The following is a 20859-nucleotide window of genomic DNA, read 5'->3' on the forward strand; positions in this document are numbered from 1 at the left end:
CCGCTCTTCCCTTGTGCTGCTTTTCCTTCCCTCCTGCCTGGTAGCGCTGGCGATGGAATGGGATCACCTGCGGCTTGCTAAGCGGTGTGCCTGGACAAAAAGAATGGCTCTCCTTAGCTCCTATTTCAAACGGCGATTGCTCCTCTGAGCATCTCTTAAGTATCTTTGTAAAGTACCGCAGAGGAGAGCTGACCGCATACAGCATTTCATTAACCTTAGAGAAATGTATAAATTTAACTTTCTGCTGAACAGAAGTCATTGGAAGTTGCACGATGATGCGTTCGTCAAGAAATGCATTCATTTTTACTTCTCCATTGGACATATAACATATAATCATGTATGATTAATTCTTTAAACCTTCAGTGGAATTGGATTTCTTAGAAACTTAAAACTTATCTTAGAAACAATAGAAATCTCCCCAACTAATCTTTTTTTTATTCATTTGCAAAGAACTGATGCAGAATAGTATGTCACTTACTACTTTCTTGGTTAGCAAACCCAGCTTAAAAAAACAACAAATTGAAAGTTTTGGGACTTAGGATCTCTAAGGAAGAGAGACCTAAATTAGGGTCTCTTCCTTAGTTTTCCAAGCTGATCTCTGAGACCCCTTAACAGGACAGATTCTGTTCTCATTAATCCAAAGCTATTTTGCCCAAATACGACTGTCTCCTCGTCACAGCAGCCAAATTCTTCCTCCTTTGCAAGTATCAAATCCAGACTAGCATCTGCCCCTGTCAGGTGCTTGATCACGTTTGGAAGGAAATTATAATCTATGAACACAGGAAATATTTTATGTCATTGTAAGGGCCCAAGCAAAATTGGACTCATAAAGACACTGGGTCTTTGGTCCATACAAATGCATCCAGGCACACTCTGAGATGGAGAACAGTGCTCAAAACATCTTTTTCACACCACCAGCCACACCACTGCTGCTGATTCTGGACAGAGAGCTGCAGGAAGCCTATCGATTACACGGAGCAAACCAGATAATCAACATGAGGAAAATGTATCTTCTGCCAGGAGTGAAAGAGAGTAGTTTGTTTTCCTTGGAAGCTGGGAGGGGAGGGATGAAAGCAGCTGGGTCTGTGGTTATGGTTCTCTCCCGAAGCTCCTCTCAGCGTGGCACAGCTGTGTGCTACTTTATGCACAGGATGGTGCTGGTGGAGACAATCTGTCCATTACTATTTAATTCAATCCTAACACTGGTGTGTTACAGCATATTGTCGCTATTAATGTGTAGCAATGTTGTCCAGATTTGTTATGCCATTGAAGTTAATTGTCTGCATACTTTTCCTATAAATTATTTCCCTAACCAGTCTGTGCTGCAGTGTTCCATGTTGCAGTCAGGATCCATGCTGGAAAGAGTCTCTGTCAGGAATAAAGGAGAATCTAGAAATGGTTAAACCAGGTTAAATATTGTGAAATTGATAAAAAGGATCCTGCGAGTATTTGGGATTTTTACCACTGAGAATTTCCAAAGAATCTGTAAATGTAGCACCCGATCAGTGAAATTAGAATGGCTGTGACCAAAGTTTCATCCTAAAGATTAAAAGTTTCTGAGGTCAGGCAGAGAAGAGAGTATAATTGAAAGTTATCAAGGAAATCATGAGGCATATCATATAAAACTGGAAAAGTCAGTACTTGAGCCTTGCTGAATTGTCATGAGCATACAAATGAATGAAGAATAAATCCTCTCAGCCAGGATTAGAAGTTGTAAGAGTTAATTCTCCTACAAGCATTTGTATATTTAATTACCACAATATACTATAAAAGTTAAAAAAAACTATGAGCTGTGGACTTCTACTAATTTATTTAGGTAATGTATTTGGAAACATAATACAATAAAGAATGTCATGTTCTTTCTAGACACTATAATTGTCTGTATGACACCTTTGGTTGACTAGGTACCACAAGGTAGTATATTATATAAAATCCTAAGCTGGAACTAATCATGGCCTTTAGGAATTCAAAGAGTATAATTATTCCTTGTAGAAGATAGTATATATGCCAAAAAGCCCATGTATCTTTTGTGAATAAGTAAATCTATGCTTTAAAGGCTGTTAAGAAAAAAGATCTATTCAAGAATACAGCAAATACTATTTTAATACTGCCAGGCTTCTCAAGGACTTTCATTCTGGACACAGAGCTGGAGCAATAGCTCTTAGACATCTTTGTTTCTGATACCACTTGCACAGTTTACCACTTAATTTTGCCTTTTCCAATAGATTTTTGAAGGCATTTTTAATTATATAAATCATTCATTTGTAGTCCTGATTGCTTTTATAACATCAGACCTTTAAAACAGCCCTGCTTTATTATTTAGTGTTATTTATATAGCAATAAAGATATGCATAGCATCCTCCAGGCTAAAGAGCTGCTTCTAAAATGTAGCAATAATCTTCAGGCACCAGACCTCAATACAGCAAATTCTGGACCCCAGGTTAATTATATTTTCAATGCCCACTTCCATTTGCTGAAGCAGTATTAGCTAAAGGAGAGGTGAACCTGCTGTAATACTGTAGAGAAAGCAAGGGTCAATTTTCTTTTAGAGGGTGGAAGATGATACTTTTTGACAGGTACCGTCAATTTCAGCTTTTTGCAATAAAATGGGAAGTGTGTGCAGCATTTTACATCTCCTAAATAGATTACCCAACACATCCACACACACGTACTTGTCAAAGCTAATGGCATTCTTTCTGCTGAACCTGACAAATTCCAGTCCTCAATCTAAACAAGAATAAATCTTAACCAAACGTTGACATTTTACCCTCCTCTTGGGGCTCCTCTCCAGAGATCATAGAAAATTCTCTTCTCCAGCGTCTTCAGCTGTAACAATTAGTTCTATCAACCCTGCAGAAAGCAATCAACCTAATTGTAGAGGAAAGTAGAGTACTCAGCCAGAAAAAACATTGGTAAAGTAAAATGCACCTCTGAAAATTCAATTCTTATTTTGCCATCATGGTATAACAACTAAATAGGCATTTCTAATTGTAGATATTCCTCTGGGGATATTTGCCATCATTTGCCATTGCTCTAAAATATAGAGATATGTTCCCAATTATCAATTACTTAATATGCTCTGTAGTATATTCAGCTGTGTGTCTTACCTACTTAGCTAAAATATTCAGGGAAAAAAGCTTTGTATGGGAACCCTTGAGCTTCATATTCAGCTGCAGGACTGTGTTTTAATGCTGATGACAAAGGAAGAAACATTTCTCCAGCAATCAAGGCCTTCTGATACCATTTCCTGACTTCTGAGAAAAATAGAAAGTGGGTGGTATAAAAGCTCACCTGGCTGTCCTTTCAAAGGTCTCCTTCATTTTCATGTTTTTCTTCAGGCTTTAGGCTTCTAGTATTCTTGGATTAAATAAAAATCTTAGTTTTTAATGAAATGTGTCTGTGGTTGTGGAAAAAAAAAAAAAAACTCTTAAAAATTCAAAACCTTAAAATGCCGTGAACCAACAGTAAAATAATGAAGAACGAACAGTTGTCTTCAGGGAAGGAAAGATAGGGAACATTACATTGTTTTAATTTTATGGGGGTTTTAATACTATTTCTTTCATAGAAGAGAGTTTTATCCTATCTAACATTCCCAAAGAAATGATGACTTGGGTGACCCAGATCCTTTATAGTGAGAAAAGGTCTTTGATACCTCTCATTTTTGGTATAGTTCATGATGCTGCAGAGTTGAAAATAAAGGTTCAGTGCAAAATGTTCCTCCAGAGAAGTTATTTTCTTTTATTATTGCAATTTCATGAAAAACACAGGTGAGGGAGGGAATATGACGATTCTTAATATTTCACATGTCCACTGAGGAATTTTCTCAGAGCAAAAGAAAGATCATTTTCTGTCTTTCTGTCTCCCAAAGACTAAAATTTAAAAAATTGTTTTTAATAGCTGGAGGCAACAGAGCTTTACAGACAAAAAAGCTTTATTATTACAAACGGATTTTCTCACTCCTTTTCCTGTTTTCTCCCCTATCCTACTGGTAGGGAGGGAAAGAGCCACCAACTGTGAGTGCTCACTTGATAGCAAGGGCCAGTGCATCGCCACCTCAGATCCAGTTAGGGATGTGCAGCAACTATAAATATAGCCCCTAGACAGAATTGGCAGTCAGTATTTGGTGGGTCTAGAAAATTGTAAGTACTGAATTAAAATCCTTATGTAGGATTTGGGAAGGCTGAGATTTGGTGGTGTTTCAGGAGACTGAATGCATTGGCATTCTGATGTTTTAGCGTCTGTTTAACATCTATGACACTAAATAAAACAGGGCTGGAGGCTGATCCTTTTTCCTAATGACAGCTAGTACAGACTCATACATATGCTGCCCAAGACTAAGCTAGAAGTAGCTAAGGGGCTGGGTGGATCCTAGTGGAGGCAATATGCATGTCCTTACCAAACTCCAAGCATCCTGAGAGCCTTGGGTGGTACTGCCATGATGCTGGAACTTGATTATTATTTTGGGGATATTCAGCCCAATGTGTCTGAAGCAGTGTAAGAGCTGGGTTGCAGCCTGTCAAATGTTGTGTTTTAGCAGCATGAAACTGAAGGGCTGATGAATGACACACTGGAGTATCACACAGAGGCTGTGGGGTGAGTCTGAGATTGCTGGGATAGTGATGAAGAGATGTTTGGGGTGGACAAGGTAAATCTGGTACACTAGTCAGTATCGACTTTCTGGGGGTCATGTCTGGCATGAACCATCCTCAGAGCCAGACCTGGATGTTGTCCTGGATAGAGTTGGTTTGGATTGTCCACAACAGAGCTACGAAATAAATGAGCATGGAAGCAACAAAAGCGATCAAGCTTTTAGAGCTTGGGTTCATTTCACATCCCTCTTTTTTGAGCAATATAGATATAAATATTTAGATTCTACAGTTACTGTTTTCAGCCAAAAGTTACTAAATTTCAACAGGAAAATGACACTAGATCTGAATTTTACATAACATTATAGGATTGAAGACACAGCAGCAGTGGCCACATTAATTATAATCAAATCTTGTAATTAAATATGGGTTATTAAGACATCAATCTGCGTGGATAAGAAGACTCCAGATGTCAAAGCTGGATTTTTACCAGATAGAGTGTCTGTAGGCACAGCTGTTATCCCACAAATCTTTGCAGTCCCCAGACGTTATTTTGGCTATAATTTCTGTGCTACTTCTAGTGCTCCTGCATCTCCTGTATCAACCCTCCAGTTCTATGGAAGGGAGTAAGCTTTGTGCTTGCTTTCATTTGCCACCACCTTGTACATTAAATAGATATATATATATATATTTGTGAAGGGAAGTGGTGCAAGGGACCATGCACCAGTTCATCCCTTTACAACACACTGCCCTTGCACTCCAAAGTCTGCAGAATTATTTGTGTACCAATGGAGATCATCTCTGCTGCAGAGCATGTTAGGAGGGACGGGGGGGAGGAGAGACCATTGGGGCTGCCTTCTTGGGGCAGCCCTAGGAGATGGGTCCCTGTGGATATGGAAGCTCTGGAGGTGAGCTGCTGGTGGCAGCATCCCAAGGAGCACTACAACCACCAGGCAGCCTGTGGCTTTCCATATGGCATTTTACTTTACTCCTTCCCCTGCATGTGTGGAGAGTGCTGTGAGACCTAGGTGGTCCAGGCAGTCAGGAAACCTGGCCCGTGGTGTGTTTCTAGTGTAGCTTGCCCAGCTGAGGACAAAGAGTGATGAGATCTGCATGAGTGGAGCTGGATCTCCTTAGTTCTGCTGCATTAACCTGGAGTAGCATTGCTAGTGCTTTTTTGCTTGGGTTAGAAGTTGACAAACATCTTTTATTCACTAATGATATTAAAAATGTTGCTGGTGATCTCCAGCCCTGCAGATCCCATAGCTACCACCACTGGTTAGATGTGATCACTCAAAGGGTCTCCATTTTCAGTAAGTATTCGTCCTCTATTCAAGTAGAATTAGGAAAGTCAAAGAAGTTTTCTGATTGAGCAGAACTGAAAAGCCAAATTGGAATTTTTCAGGACCATTGCCTTAAGATTTATCTGAAGGTTAGTTTTTAGCTTCATCTTTCCTTGTACACTCATGCAAAATAGAAACCAAAAACCCCTTTGTGAGAGACTGACTATGACTCAAAGTAATTGCCCATTTGTGAAGGCACCAGGGTGCTTTGCTGAGACCAGGTTTGCAACTCACCAAGAATGAGATGAGATTTTGGGTGTGTAATGAAAAATCTCTGGTCTGCAAAAGACAGAAGGGACGAACTTATAACTGCCAGAGACTACAAGCTGGGCTTTGAGGCTGATAAGAGGCAGATCTTGTGGAAACAGGGTGGTGCTTTCCACCATGCCAAATTGCCTGCTCTTACACACACCCCCGGCAGATTGATCAAGACCTTCAATCATCACTTCAACCAACAGCAACACTCAAGTCTCATTGTGAATCAAGGGGTGATAGTTATGTATCTTCTTACTCTTATCCTTTCTTTCTCTTTCTTCCTTTTTTTTCCCTCGCACATTTTAAGTGATATCTTTATGCTTTCATACTGGCATATTGCTATAGATAATAACAATCAAAATGGCTATATAGGTGCTTTCCATTGCAACCAAATTGTTCATATATATATATATATATATATATATATATATATATGTAAACTCTGAAAATTATATGAAAAGAGTTTTTTCACTCTAATTTGCCCCTAGAGATTCATTAACAAGAACCTTCATTACTTTCACCTTCAGGGGCAGGTAATAACACTCCCAAGAGTTATTCCCTCTGTCACAGGGAAGTGCTGGCTTAAAAAAATGTCAGAAATAGATCAGAAACATATGTCAGAAATTATCAGAAAAATGTCAGATCTCCCCACGCTTCTGCACACTGTTATCACCTGGTTTATTAGTGCAGATCAGCTTTGCTGTCACCCTATGACCTCTGTCTGCCTGGGTGCTGTGATTGAGATGATGAAACTTGAGCTTCAGCTGGTGGATGCCTCAGAAACCAGATCATGTATTGGCACGCCTGACAGCCCAAAGTTCAGGAAGGGGAGGAGTTTAGCAGGAATTGAAACTGATTTCTGGCCCCTCCAAAATTTGAGTGTTTCCCTAGCTATAGCAGCAATACTGGTTTCTGCCAAGGCAAGGTACTTGCAAAACCATGTCTGGGGCTGGAGGATGGAGGGAAGGCAGCGGGTACAGGACAGCTACTGCCTTCAATATGCCATCTTCCTCTCAGGGTAACCCTCATGGCAACAAGGAAACAGAGAAGGGTGAAAACACCCAGAAGCTGACAGCATCTGAAGAGAAACAAGGAGGCCAAGCATCAGCACACCAACAACAGCAAAAGCAGTAGTAAGTAACAAGGAGCCTGACTGAGATTACTAATGCAGATTACTACCTGCACTGGGTGCCTGTTCTCCAGCTTACTCGAGGTGTACACTGTTAAAGGTGAAAATATTTTACAGAAAGCCTGAATGTTGCTGAGCATACAAGCAGCATGCTGCCATCTCCTTGGAGCTTCCTACATGGGACCTAAGTTGTTCTGGAAGGCTTCTTGACAGCATAGCTTACACCCCGTGCCATAGCAGCGGCCAGTTCTGTACCTTGGATACTGGCATACATGGTGTCTGGCATCTTTTTTCAAAGTGAAATTTCAAATCTGGTTCTAGCTCCCTGTTTTCTGTGCCTCCTAATATTTCATCCTGGAAAGTCTAAAAATACTTACTTTGGCGTAAGAGATGGATATAGGCTGCATTCCAGCACTGCTCTGAATGCAGTCAAGGACACAGAACAGCTTCCAGGAATTTCATGCTCACAAAACTAAAACTAAAGCTTCAGCGTTTGGTGCTTTATTGGAATCTCTGCTTAGTCCCTCTCTTGCTTTCCACTGACAATCCTGAGATAACTTACATAAGCTCTGTCTTGCAGATATAATGCAGAATAGAAACTGAAAGTTCTGTGTTAGAGTTTTATGCACGTATGTTTAATGTAAATATACTTAGATGACCATAGCCAAGTGTTTATTCCTTTTCACCATATGTGCTTTTTCTGAGTTCTTATAACAGTGCATGTAATGCTAAGATTATTATTATGTGCTGATTTTGCTTAGCTTGCTTCTTTTTCTTCCGTCTTTCAAAGGGCAGCTGGCAAAACTGCAAACACTTCCAGTTTCCTTTCCCTTCTTTCTGGGTGAAGAAGGTGGAGCCACCTCTGGAGGAGGTGGCAGGCAGCTGATGGTGAGCAGAGATCAGCAGCTTTCCACTGAAACCTGTGAATGATTCTCTATTGGGTAGCAATGATACAGGGACTACTAAAAGCTGAGTCCCTTTAAAATCCATCAGCACTTTAATGATTGACTTTCAGGAGAGCAAACAACAATTCTTTAGTTGCTGTCTGTTTATTTTCTGTCACTTCCAAATATGAAAAATTCTCTGTCTTGCCTGCTCTCACAGTGCCACATATCCACAGTAGAGCAAGGACAGCCCCAGTTTGTTTATGTAGCTGTAATATGTGCATTTTGTTGCTGTTTGGGTTGTTTCTCAGGGGGAGGAGGGGCCAGCAGGGCCAGTGGGAGCTTTCCCATTGGCATGACCATGTTTACCCAGTTTGTCTGGCATACAAACCCCTGGTAAAGGTTAGGTGAATAATTAATCAATTGGTTTGCCAGAGCGCCCTGCAGAATTTAAGGCCAGAGCACATATAATCACACAAATCCCTGTTCCCTCTTTCATCTTACATGATTCTTGCAGACATAAAGCTGTTGTGCATCCACTGCAAACACTGAGCACTATTTTCTGCTGTGTGAAAATATTCTCTGTGTCTTCATAAAGTACTAACAAAGAATTAATTCCTAAATCTCAGATGTACAAATTAAACTCTGCATTAGTATTCAGTTAATGAGAAGAGGGATGAAGGAAAGGCACTTTGGAATAGAAACCATGTAATATGAGTGGGAAACTAATAGTCTAATAAAAAAATGAAGTGAATTAGAGGGGGGCTTGCATCCTTCCCTTTAGAAAGGCGATGCTACCTGGCAGTTTGAATGGGATGAAGCCACTTAAACTGCAATTTCCTTAATTAATACAGATTAAAGGAGAAGATAGCATCTGAAATACTGAAACAGAACAGTAGGGATCTTTATTCTTAAAGAAAAAAAAGTTTCATTAATTATTACTTTCTTCATTTTTCTCAAGCTACATTTAAAGAATGATTTCAGATTAAAATATCATTTTACTGCTGATAAAGCTGACTCAGCTTTTTAGCCAGTGACATCTCTTAATATGACCTTTAAAACTAAAATATTGGAACACCCTCAGGTTCTGGTTTTCAGGTTCTGGGGTAACAAGAGCAGCTGGAGAGCTGCAGTTACAGGGTGACAGTAGGAGAAGAAAGCTCAGACTAACATTACTAAAGGATTTCTGGAATATGTATAGCAGAGGGAACATGAGGGGCCCAAACAGGATACCTCTGTGCCAAGTAGTGTCTCTATTCCAGCTTCTGCTTGCTATTTTTTGAAAACAGACAGGGGTATAGTTTTGCTGCCAGCAAAGCAGTAGTTGGAGTCTCTTTTGAAGGCTCTGTGTGAATTGTTTCAATGCAAAATCTCTGTCTCAGGCTGTGAGAAAAATATGGAGTGGGAAAACATCTCAGGAACATCTCCGGGTCACATTAGGTGACCTTTTGTTTAGATTGGACACAGTAAATATGTGTGGGATGTAGCATGTTGCAGTCCGGTTCAGCACTGAATATTCAAACCAGACTATTAAAAATACAAGGTGGGCAGCTGGTATTAGAGTTTAGATAGTTTTGGTTTGGAAAAGCCCTTATATGATATGGCAAGGGCGAGAAGTGACAATAAAATGGTCCTAATTAAGAAAAGTACTTGTTCAAATGCAAAACTGAAGTCACACTTTGTACATCCCCACCCAGTTATACATAGAATGTGGTTTCAGGCCATGGAGAAAAAAGTCACCAGGATGACAAGACCTTGAAACTGCTTATAATAATAAGCTTGCATTTAAGTGGCTTCACTTTGTCTGCTAAGTGCCATGAAATTAACTTGTAGAAAGCAAATTTCCAAATTGCCTCTGTTCATACCTATTCAGAAACAAAAGTCTGTACAGAAGAAAGGTGGAGGAAAGTGGGAAAATTAGAGGGTGAACTATAGCTAGTGCCTGAAAAAGAAACTGCTGCCCCCATTCAGCAGTCTGCCTTTAGCACCTTTAAAGCTGCCAAGAATAATATTGGTTCTGGTAAAATCCATTAAAAACTGAAATTCAAAATAATAAAGCCTGAAGATATACTGCTGCACAGCTGGTAAGAGTCCCTAATCATTTTGTTTGAAAGGAGAGCGGACTTGCTAGAATGCTTGACTCAAGAAATTGTATTCTTTGACACTGGAGCCAAATCTATCAGAGGTTTCTTACCTTTCTTTTCCAATCTTAATCCTGAATTTAAAAAAACCAAACCAACAAAAACAAAACCAAAATACCTATGGTGTTATAAGACCCCTCATCCTATTGCCGACAGGCTATACTTAGTAGTTCTTTCATGAACTAAAGTTTCCTTAAAATAAAACAATAGTTAGTCTATGTTCTGGTTTGAAAGCAAAACCAGTGAGACACTCCAAGTCAGAAATACAACTTTTTATGAAAAGGAAAAAGAAAACAAACAAACAAACAAAATCTATGCAATAATACAAAAAGAAAAAAACACTGACGTAGTCAGAATACAACCTGACACCCTGTTGGTCAGGGTGTTGATAGCAGTCCAATTGGATTGGTGGCTGCAGTCCTCCTGGAGTAGCAAATGCAGTTCTGTTGGAGCAGTGATCCTGTAGAAAGGGTGTAGCCTTCCTCCAAAGATCCAGTAGAAAAGGCTTGCCCTGTCCCAACCCCAGATTATATCCAGGTGGGAATACTTAGCTCCTCCCCCTGGGCGAGGCATCTCACAATGAGCTGATGTCATTCTGTGAGTCAGGTGGTGGGTCCATTAAAGAGAAATGGCTGCTGGAGGGAGTGATCTCCGAGTCATACAGCAAGGCATTGATGGGCCCATTAACAGGAGATGAGGAAAAACAATGCTCCTCTTGTTTTCAGCAGGATGGGAATAGAATACATCTTTATATTGTAACCTAGGAAAGTCTACAAAACTGTTGGCGGATTTTTAGGAAAATACTTGTTTTGCCCACTGCCCAGCTACTGGTGGGAATGCAAGACAGGTAATTTGAATTATGGAAAATCTGTTCAGAGTTTAGCTCTCCACTTGCTGCACAGGAGAAGCCTCGCAACTCTCTGTCTTTCAGGCTGATGTACTAATGTTTACAGCCCAGTGGAGTGCTTCAGAGATGCCCAGCTTTGCCATGGTCAGTAGCCAGCCTTTTCTCCAGGCACAGGATTGGTGGCAGGGTCTCATTAAGACAGTAACTGTACTGTCAGTCTGGATGGAGGGGTTGCTGTGCCATATAATGTTTGGGGCAGGGAAGGAAGTCTTTCCATATTCTGTATTAGAAGGCTTTTTTGGAAGAGCTTGCTTTGTACAAGCTCTGACATGTTCTCTTGATGCATAGCTTGATGAGGACCTGTGGCAAAGTGATCAATAAGGAATGTATGGGAGGATGTTGCATTTGGTCAGGGGAAATGAAAGGACAAATTCTCTGTTGCAGAGACAGTGGATGGGGAAATACGTTGTTGAAAAGAGAAAAAGTGGGGAAGCAGAGATGAGCATGGCACTAGCTCAAATCTCAGCGTTCATGTGCTACAGCATGTGACCTGCTGAGCTCTGCAGGCACGCTGGCAAGCCTTACATGCAGCACATGCATGGCCCTGCAGGGGAGAGCTCGGCTCAGCACTCGGTGCTGCCAAGCCCAGTGCCTGGCCTGCCCACGTATGATGCTCCATGCTCCTCAGGGCCAGGGATTACCAGGTGCTTCAGCTGGCTCTGGCATGCTCCCTACATGCCTACATCCCTCTCCCTACATCCCTGACACTGTGCCACACTGAGGGAACTGAGCTGCTCTAGCACGTGGGGATGGCACGAGCATGGCCATGTCTGACTTTTCTAGACTTTGCTGGGTCTGCTGCTGATCTACAGCCCTGCCACAGTGAGCTCTGCCCCTTTGGTGTTATCTGACTAATGGCATGTTAGTGTTTCCAGAGGAGAGAAAGCTGTGCTGTGAGCCAAGTTTGGGCTGAGAGCTACCCCTTGGCTCCCTGATTTGATCCCTCAGGGTGGCAATTTCCTTGGATCTTCAGAAGTTGGTTGAGATTGTCCAAAACAGAGTACGGCTGAAGCACCCGCTCTTCTTTCTGATGTGCTAAGTCCAAAACAAGCTGCTGAGTCTGAGCCTCATCTGAACTGTTGGAAATTCAGTTCCAAGTTTCAGTTTTAGTCTTTTGACTAAATTTTAACTTCAGGAATTTCTCTGCAAGCATGTGGGTAAAAGCAGAACTTCAAGTCTGTTTCTTTCCTGCAGATTTCTGACTCTTACTTTCTCCTGGACTGCTCTCTGCTGCCCTCTCCCTTCTCACTCTTCCCCCTTGCAAGTTCACTTCTTCAGGATCTAACTCTTTGCTTTCATCCTCACAATGCCAAAAATGTTGTCTGTTCTTAATGAAAGGGACCAAATACAGAAGTGAGTTACCCTGGTTTAATAATCTTCCAGATATCTTTTGAACTGTGTTAATTAAGTGCATTCCTGGCCTGTGGCAAACACAGGACAAAATCTATGGAGGTAAATTTTTGGTGATGAACATTTTCTGCTAATGTAATGAATTTTCTGCCTGTTGTGTTAAAAGCACATGTGCAGTGAGGATAAGTCAGACAGTGTGTAATGCTAAGCCCCAGTAAATCACTTTTGTCTCTGAGCTGCAAACTGGTAAGATGATGCCACTGATAAAGATGGAAAGCCAGAGCCCCAGGCCTGCATGTAAGGTTTGTACACTCTCCCAGAGATCTGCTTATGGCGCTGCTGGGACACAGAGCATATTGCTCAGCTGAGGTCTAGAATTGTGGCTGTCAATTATCATTAGCATCTGGCTGTGTGAGCATTGCAAAATAGGGATACCTACAGGACAGTTATCTGCTTGCTGAGATTTGGCATCTTGTAGCCCTTTAATTTGGCAGCTTCTGTGCTGCTCAGCAGCATGTGGCTGCTCCATCAGGCATGGGAGCTTTGGTGAAAACAATACTTTGTGGTGGTGTGGACTTGACAGCTCTTAAAACAATTCCTGATAAATGAATGCAAAGTTCAGCTTAGTGTATCTTTGAAGGAAATTCAAGAGCTGGCTTTGGCAGTCTGATCTCTTTTAAATTCAGTCTTAACATACTATCTAATGCAGTATCTCACTCCTCTGACTGAATCTGCCCATGCCTCCTTCCCTTTAGTCATTTTTGTTGCTCTCCAACTTCATTCTCCTTAGTTTCTGTCTGTTATGCAGAGTACTCTGCCCAGCAGAGCAAGATATTTGGCTTTCAGCTCTGTGACATTCATGTACCACTGCACCCACAGTATAAAACACAGGGGAATTGGGCACAGTTTATAACACCCATTCCTTTTCTAACTCTTTAAACTATTTCACACTTCATTTGAATATCTCTCCTGTGGTAGATGGCCGGAGTGGACCTGAGGAAAAACTGAAGAGCACAGCTCTGCAAAACCTATTACCAGTGAGCAGCAGTCCCCATGGGTTTTTTCAATTTTAGAAATAAACTATTTTATACAAACCTGAAAGAAAGTAGAAGAAAAATTGTTATCATCAATGCCTTTAAATCACTGAAGAGGTGTCCTTGAGCTAGTTAGAAGAGTAGACTTACACATATGATTCAAAATTTAGGTTTTCAGACATGGTGTTACTGATCACTCAAAGTGTAAACTATCATTAGAGATTATCTATGACATTATTGCATGTTTCTCCTTATTGAAATGTTTTATATCTCTCTCTGTATGTGCTGGTTTTGGCTGGAGTAGAGCTTATTTTCTTCATAGTAGCTGCTGTGAGGCTATGGTTTGGATTTGTGGCCAAAAGTGTGTTGGTAACACAGAGATGTTTTGTTATTGCTGAGCAGGGCTGACGCTGAGTTGGGGCCTTTTCTGCCTCACCCCACCAGAGAGAGGGCTGGGGTGCACAGGGAGTTGTGAGAGCTGTGGGACAGCTGACCCCAGCTGGCAGAGGTGTATCCCATAACAAATGGCATCAGGCTCAGCATACATAACTGGGAGAAGGAAAAGGAGAAGGAGAGATGTACAAAGTGATGGAGTTTGTCTTCCCAAATCACTGTTACATGTGGTGGAGCCCTGCTTTCCTGGGGATGGCTGAACACCTGCCTGCCCATGGGGAGTGATGAATCCATTCCTGCTTTGCTTGTGTGTGCACCTTTTGCTTTACCCGTTAAACTGTCTTTATCTCAACCCTTGAGTTTTCTCACTTTAACCCTTTTAATTCTCCCTCCTATCCCATGGGTGAGCCGAGATCCCATCACAGAGTGAGCGAGCAGACATGTGGTGCCTAGTTGCTGACTGGGGTTAAACCACAATTATATATAGGCATTTAGAATCCCACAACTGTGGTATATTATGTGTATCTGCTTGAAAAATCATAGGAGGTTCCTTTTTTTTATTTCAATATAGATACATTCTCTTATTGGGTTACAACTTTCTTACTCTCATTAATATCTGTTCAGTCTGTGTAATGAGTCAATACATTCCCATTTTCTGCAGAGAAAATAAAACAAAAAACACTCATCAAGATTAATATGATCCATAAAGGCAGAAGATGATTTGTCTTTTTTGAAGAGCTAAAACTGGGGTAAGATGTTCTTTCTCCCCCTTCCAGTGACTTCTGTATTTGTATTTATAAAACAACTCTACCTCAAAGATAGGCTTAAGCCTTATAACAATTAGAATCATTATTAGGGAAACTGTAAATTTAAATTCTTTATAATCTTTTCTGTCTGTGGATTTTGAAGCACTTCATAAAGTGTGCTTTGGTATAAAGCACAAAATTCTGCAGACCACTGATAGCTTCAAATCTTCACATTTCCTTAATTGCTCCCCAGGTAAGTAGGATAATTTGCTCCAGACTTATGGCTACTGTGGCAACCCAGAAACTGACTGGAATATTAAATTGACAGGCTGTAGCAGGTTTTATAGGCTGAACTGGATCAGAGGTTTTGCCTGAACAAAGAAATGACATAAAATATCTTGCAAACTGGATAGAAACACAAGGTGGAAGCTGGTGGTGGGTTTTTGCATTAACTTCCTTTCCTTCAAAAAGAGAATCTCAAGAAAAGAAGGAATATTAGGTGCAGATTTTAGAACTGGTAGGGCAGGTAGAGTTTCTCAGACAACAGCTCATTTGGCTTCCTCTCTTGTAGGGGTAAAAGGCAAGGAACCAGTTTGGACCCTGACTTTCACCCCTCACACAAGAAATTTACCATGTACTTACTCCTCCTTCTCCCTGATCAGAGAATCATGGAATGATTCTTTAAGAAACCTTAAAAGTCATCTAGTTCCAACACCCATGCCATGGGCAGGAATCCTTCCACTAGACCAGGCTGTTGTTAAACACCTTAAGTACAGGGAATCCACAACATCTCTGGGCAGCTTGTGCCAGTGCCTCACCACCCTGCCAGTAAAGAATTTCTTCCTAGTATCTGACCTAAACCTGCCCTCCTTCAGCTTAAGGCCATTCCTGATCCCAGTACCCAAACCCACACTCTGGCATTTTTTTCCAGAGACCAAGGTGAATACTAAAAGTTAGATAAACTCAATAATGCTCCCCCCTGCCTTTTTTTTCCTTATTATTTCTAATAATAAGTAAAACAAAGCATTAGATAAAAGACAAAGAAAAGTTGGTGTCCTGTTCTCCCCTTCTCTCCCCCACTGAAGACTTGGCATCCTCAGTTTCTTTGCCTTTATTTCAATAAAATGGAAATGAATTTTGCTTTCAAATAAACACTGTTTTAAACACAACAACTCTTAATCTGCTCTCTGGAAAACAGATGGTAAATGTACTGTTGCCTCTACCTGTTTGGTAAGCTGATTGATCTTTGCTGAATTTCATGTGCAGTCCTTCTAAGGTGCTGAAGATGAGGCCATGGTCAGGTACCAGAAGAGTGGCCCCCACCTGGCTTCCTGGGGTGTGAGCCTTCCAGCCAAAAAGCAGAAGCAGATGAAGGAAATGACTCATGGCAAAAGGGCTAGATTTGATACTGTGATTTCTCATACATGTCCAGACAAGCCAAGGTCTTTTTAAAAAAAATTGATTATAACTTAAAACAAATCAACCAGACAAATGCTGTTTGAAGTCATCAAAATATATGGTATAAAAACTCTTCTGCCCTCTAGTGCTGTGAAGCAGCGTGATATCTAGATGCACTGATCAATTTTTGGAGGAGGAAGATATGTAGCATTGCAACATACAATTTCAGCAACTTTTATCACTGCCAAAGGGAGAGGAGGGGAGTTTAAAAGGTACTTAATAATTTTTGTGTATGAACTTGAGAGAAATATGATCTTAATATCTGAAACAAAAACAAAAGCTATAAAAACGTCTTGAAACAGATACATTGTGTAACAGCTTGTTAAAGGCACTTTGGGATAAATTGGAAGTGCTACCACTCAATCAAATAGAGAAAAACCTGAAATCATTGTTTGGGAGTGTTATGCTATAAGTGAGATGTGTTGTCAAAGCTTCTTTTAAGTAATGTTTGCAGTTGTGTGGTGAGTGCCACTGGGGTGTTGCTGCCCTCTTCACTCCAGCCTTGGAGGGTCTGGGGTTCGGTGGAGATGTGCAGAACAGTCTCACTGTCTCAGGGGCACCAGAGTATGCTGGCAGAAAGGGAAAAGATCATATTAAATGGCACCATTAAAGCTCACGGCTCTATCTTTACTAGTTTAATCTCATAAATTAATCCACATCCTCCTAGAATAAGTCTTCAAAGAGAAAGAGGTAATTGGATATAAATACTCTCTTACCAAATCCTGAATTACAGTGATACGGCAGCAGGCAGCTTTGGGCACTTTGATCTCTTTGCTTGATTTTCATTCCCCTTTTAAGCCTTAGTCTTGGGCCTTACTGTTTCATTACTTTTCCAGTGCCAACTTCTCTCTCTGCTTACTAGTTTGTCCTCTAGCCACTCCCTGTGGCCCTTCCTGAAGAGGCTCAGCCTTCACCCCTAATTATTCTTTGCTAGCTGTTCTTCTCCTTGTGCTTTTCCTGCAATGAAGCCAGATGAAATATTTGTGCCCACACATGCGTATAAAACCCTGCCAAGACTCTGATGTGTGGGGCCAACTTTCTTAGTGCATTTGTGGTAAACCTGCACCCCCATAGCACAACTTCTGATAAGTGGGAGCTGTGTAAACTCCTACTCACACAATACACCATGGAGATAAAGCCCTTTGTCTTCTCCAAGTGGAACTGACAAGTTTTCATCACTCTTTTGATCACCTCGAGTCTCTTAATACACTCTGAACCCTGGCTTGCCTCTTTGCTGTCACATTAGATTGATAGCTCCTTGAGACAGCAACTGCATTTTGAATTAAGTCTGGCAAAACAGGCCCCTTGTCCTGATTCAGTGAGTCGCACCTTAGGTGTGACAGCAAGATGGATATGCCCAAGGAATTCCTGGTGCCTGAAAATGAAAGGCTGGCAAGGAAACTGAGGCTCAGGCTGAGAGTAAGTCACCTGGGTCCATCACAGTGTGACTTTGCACACTACTTGGACAACTTTTGGGCAGACTGCTTAAGTCCACAAGGCACTTGGTGCCCACAAGGTAAGGGGTGGGACTGCCAGCACCAGTGTTCTTCCCAGCAGACAGTGGTCTTCCACATGGAACATTGTGATTCAAGGATGTGATTTGATTTGAAATGCATGAGATCTGAGGTCAGCAGTCTAGAGTAAGACTTGAATAAGAACAGCAAAGGCTATGCTAAAAATTCCTGAAAATATTATCCTTGGTATCTGCTGCAAATTACAAATATAGCAAGTACTTGTACTTACCAAAAATTCCTAAAGAGCTGAATCAGAATAAATACTGGTTTTTCTGTGAAGTTGTTTGCTACAACAGCAGAAAACTGACTTTGGTGATGAAGGAACACTTTCTAGTTCTGATTTTGTGTGAACAGGAAAAATAAGAGTGTATTCTTTCATTTTAGTGTTGGTCCATATGTCTTGGTAACTCCAAATGAAACCAGAAGAAAACAGTTGCAGCAAAGTAAGTTGAGTTGTCTAATATCATAATACACTATTTTGACTTGAATAACTTCGGGATTTTAGCATTTTATTGCTCTTGCAATTTTTATCCTCATTTTTACAATGCTTTTATATGTACAGATATGACAGTAATGCCAATGCCATGAGCATTCTCCATGATGATGTAGCTTTTCTTAAGAGTTACTCATCATCTGGCTTCACTTCACGCAGAATAAATCTTGTCGGAAGGGTTTTGGTAGTTTCAGTGCAGGAGTTGTTCAAGATGGCTTCTGCAAAACTATGCTGGAATTAGCTCTATCCAACTTTTACAGGATTTAATTAATATTTGGGAACTTTGAACAGTCTCAGGGTTAGGAGGAGGAAGAACAAAAATATAAATAAGAAATATTTTTGGAAATACTCCCACGTGGAAACAAAAGCGACTGCAGACACTATTGGTTCTTGAACATGCATTTGAGTTAATGCATGTTCTTCTACTGAAACTGATAAAAGTAATTTTAGGTGGAAAGTATTTGTGGATATATTTTCACTTTTGCTTAGCTTTGAGTCTTGCTGGTGAAAGTAGCTAAGCAGGAGCAGCCAGAATCTCTACCAGAAAGATCAGGCCTATGTTGAAGTCTTTTATTGGCAAAGTTACAGCCAGACTCAGATGTGAAATAAATTCTGTATACAGTGGTGACTGACTGGGCACAGCAGTTCTACACACCTGGGCATTGATTTATGCAAGACATGAAAGCTGAAGGAGTGTGAGTCAGCACTTCTCATGTCTTGAGTCCTCGAGGAAACAGTACAATCAAATCCTTTCTTCTCAAACATGTGAATTTGGCTGAAATGCTTCACCAGCAGGCTGGTGTGGGTTGGGTTTCCTTTGGATGCAAGAAAGAAAATGGATTTATCATGAACCAAACTATATCTTTGTGAAGGAAGAATAACAGCATATCATCTTAGACCTAACTATCATGTTAACAGCAAAGGTGCTGCTGCTCTAATAAAGATCTGTTTGCACTTTGTGATGCCAGTGTGGAAGATCTGAAGCATGTCAAGTATTTCTGTCTTGGACACTGGCAGAAATAGGACCTCACTGGATGCAGTCTCTACTTAAATGCTTGTTTTAAAGGAGAAATAAAAAGCTGTTCTCTGTCTTTTGGGTCTCTTTAGAGGTTTACCCAAATACTGGCTTTATGCTCTTAGAGGAGGGCTGGTGTTAGCCTCCATTAGCCATAGCCAGCCATTAGGATGCACAGTTAGTTTGAGTGAAATAAGTTTCTAGAGCAACTGAAGTGCTAGTGTAAAACACAGCTCCTCTTTCCACAGGCTTTGTTGCCTTGCTATTTTAAGGAATTGTTGTGCTTTTCTCTCTGTCAGTCAACAAAGAGAGAAGTTAAATCAGCCATCCTGGAGCATATGGCTGCACCCCGGCTGTATTGACTTGCACTGACTACGCTGGGAGCTTGCTGCCCATCTCACATGTGGGTGCCTGTGTTGAAGTGTCTTAATTTGAAGCTGATTCATGCATTCCTCCTGTTTTTATTTAGGGAGCATGTGGTTGGGAGGGAAAATTACTTTTCCCTGCTGGGGAGCATTACACCACAAGGATTTCCCTCTATGCAGTAATAACATCTTCATCGTAACTGCTTTACCTGAAGGAATAAATACTGTGGCACTTACCTATAGGTTCCCAGGGGTTAAAAAGGAGTCTATTAGCAGTCTCCTAGCTGGTTGTGGCTTTACTTTTGGGGTTGAGTCCTAGGGTTGCTCACCATTACAGTCTCAAGTTAGGAAAAATGTTTGCCTCATTAGCTAATTATTGCAGTGACTCTGTAGCCTCTTGTGGGGGTGTCTGCATCTCTTGAGAAGCAAGCTGGTTCCTGGATGGTCTTCAGGATTACATGCAATTAGCTGTAATGGCTGCTTGTTAATATTCCTCTAACTTCCATATATTTATTTCTTTTTATACCTGCTCAGTTGCTAAGAAAGAGCTCGATGACCTGGAGCAATGGAAGAAAGAACACAGGCCAGGGCCAATTACGTTGGTGCCACAGAGACTGGGTAAGACATGGAAATCAGCAATTGAGAATTGCAAAATTTAATTTTCCAAGACATGAGACATTTTAACTTTTCCTCTCTACTTATTAAAAGAGATTCAGTTTCAATAAAGGCTGACATAATTCTGTTGTATGTGCTCTGTGCTTCTGGATGATCATGGCAAGGAAGATGTTTCTGAAACAAAACAGCACAGATTGTCACTCAAGAAATCTGTCAAGGGCAGGGTAGAAAATCTGTACTACCATTTGGGGAAAACAGGTGGATTAACCCTCCTGCTGTTTACACTGTCTGTGGTTGATGTCTCTGAGGGGGCACACACTTGTCATTAGTGTGCAGATGGACAGCATGTTGGAGAGCCTCCAGGTACCCATAAGAAAACTCCTCTGTGTCTCTGTGTGCTTTCCTGGCTGTTGGCTCTTGAAGAGGCAAAAGTGATCCCTGCAGCTTCATCATTTGCAGGTTAAATGTGTGTGAAGCCCTGTACTACCAGTTTTTTGAAGATAACAGACAAGTAAATGAAAAACATGGTAAAAAGCTGCAAGAACTTAAGACACCCTGAACATAACTGATGTGGTTGCTAAGATAAGCAAGATGTTTTCTAGATGGGTGAGGAGAAGTGTAGGAGATTTCT

The 20859-nt window shown here is 41.0% G+C and overlaps 1 protein-coding gene across 6 annotated transcripts in view; it reads left to right on the forward strand.

Moving 5' to 3' along the window:
- The first annotated feature begins 7016 nt into the window (after positions 1-7016).
- EPSTI1 (epithelial stromal interaction 1) overlaps positions 7017-20859 on the forward strand; it is a 50074-nt gene continuing 36231 nt past the window's right edge. For 2 of the 6 annotated variants that reach the window (XM_063149352.1, XM_063149351.1), the window contains exons 1-3: positions 7017-7317; positions 18125-18183; positions 20148-20231. In XM_063149352.1, coding sequence (XP_063005422.1) covers positions 7124-7317; positions 18125-18183; positions 20148-20231 — 337 coding nt within the window. In that variant the 5' untranslated portion in view covers positions 7017-7123. The remainder of the gene's footprint in view (positions 7318-18124; positions 18184-20147; positions 20232-20859) is intronic. The other 4 variants (XM_063149354.1, XM_063149355.1, XM_063149350.1 and 1 more) reach the window with 3 other exon arrangements.

This window comes from Melospiza melodia, chromosome 2, assembly GCF_035770615.1.
Source record: "Melospiza melodia melodia isolate bMelMel2 chromosome 2, bMelMel2.pri, whole genome shotgun sequence".
Lineage (NCBI taxonomy): Eukaryota > Metazoa > Chordata > Aves > Passeriformes > Passerellidae > Melospiza > Melospiza melodia.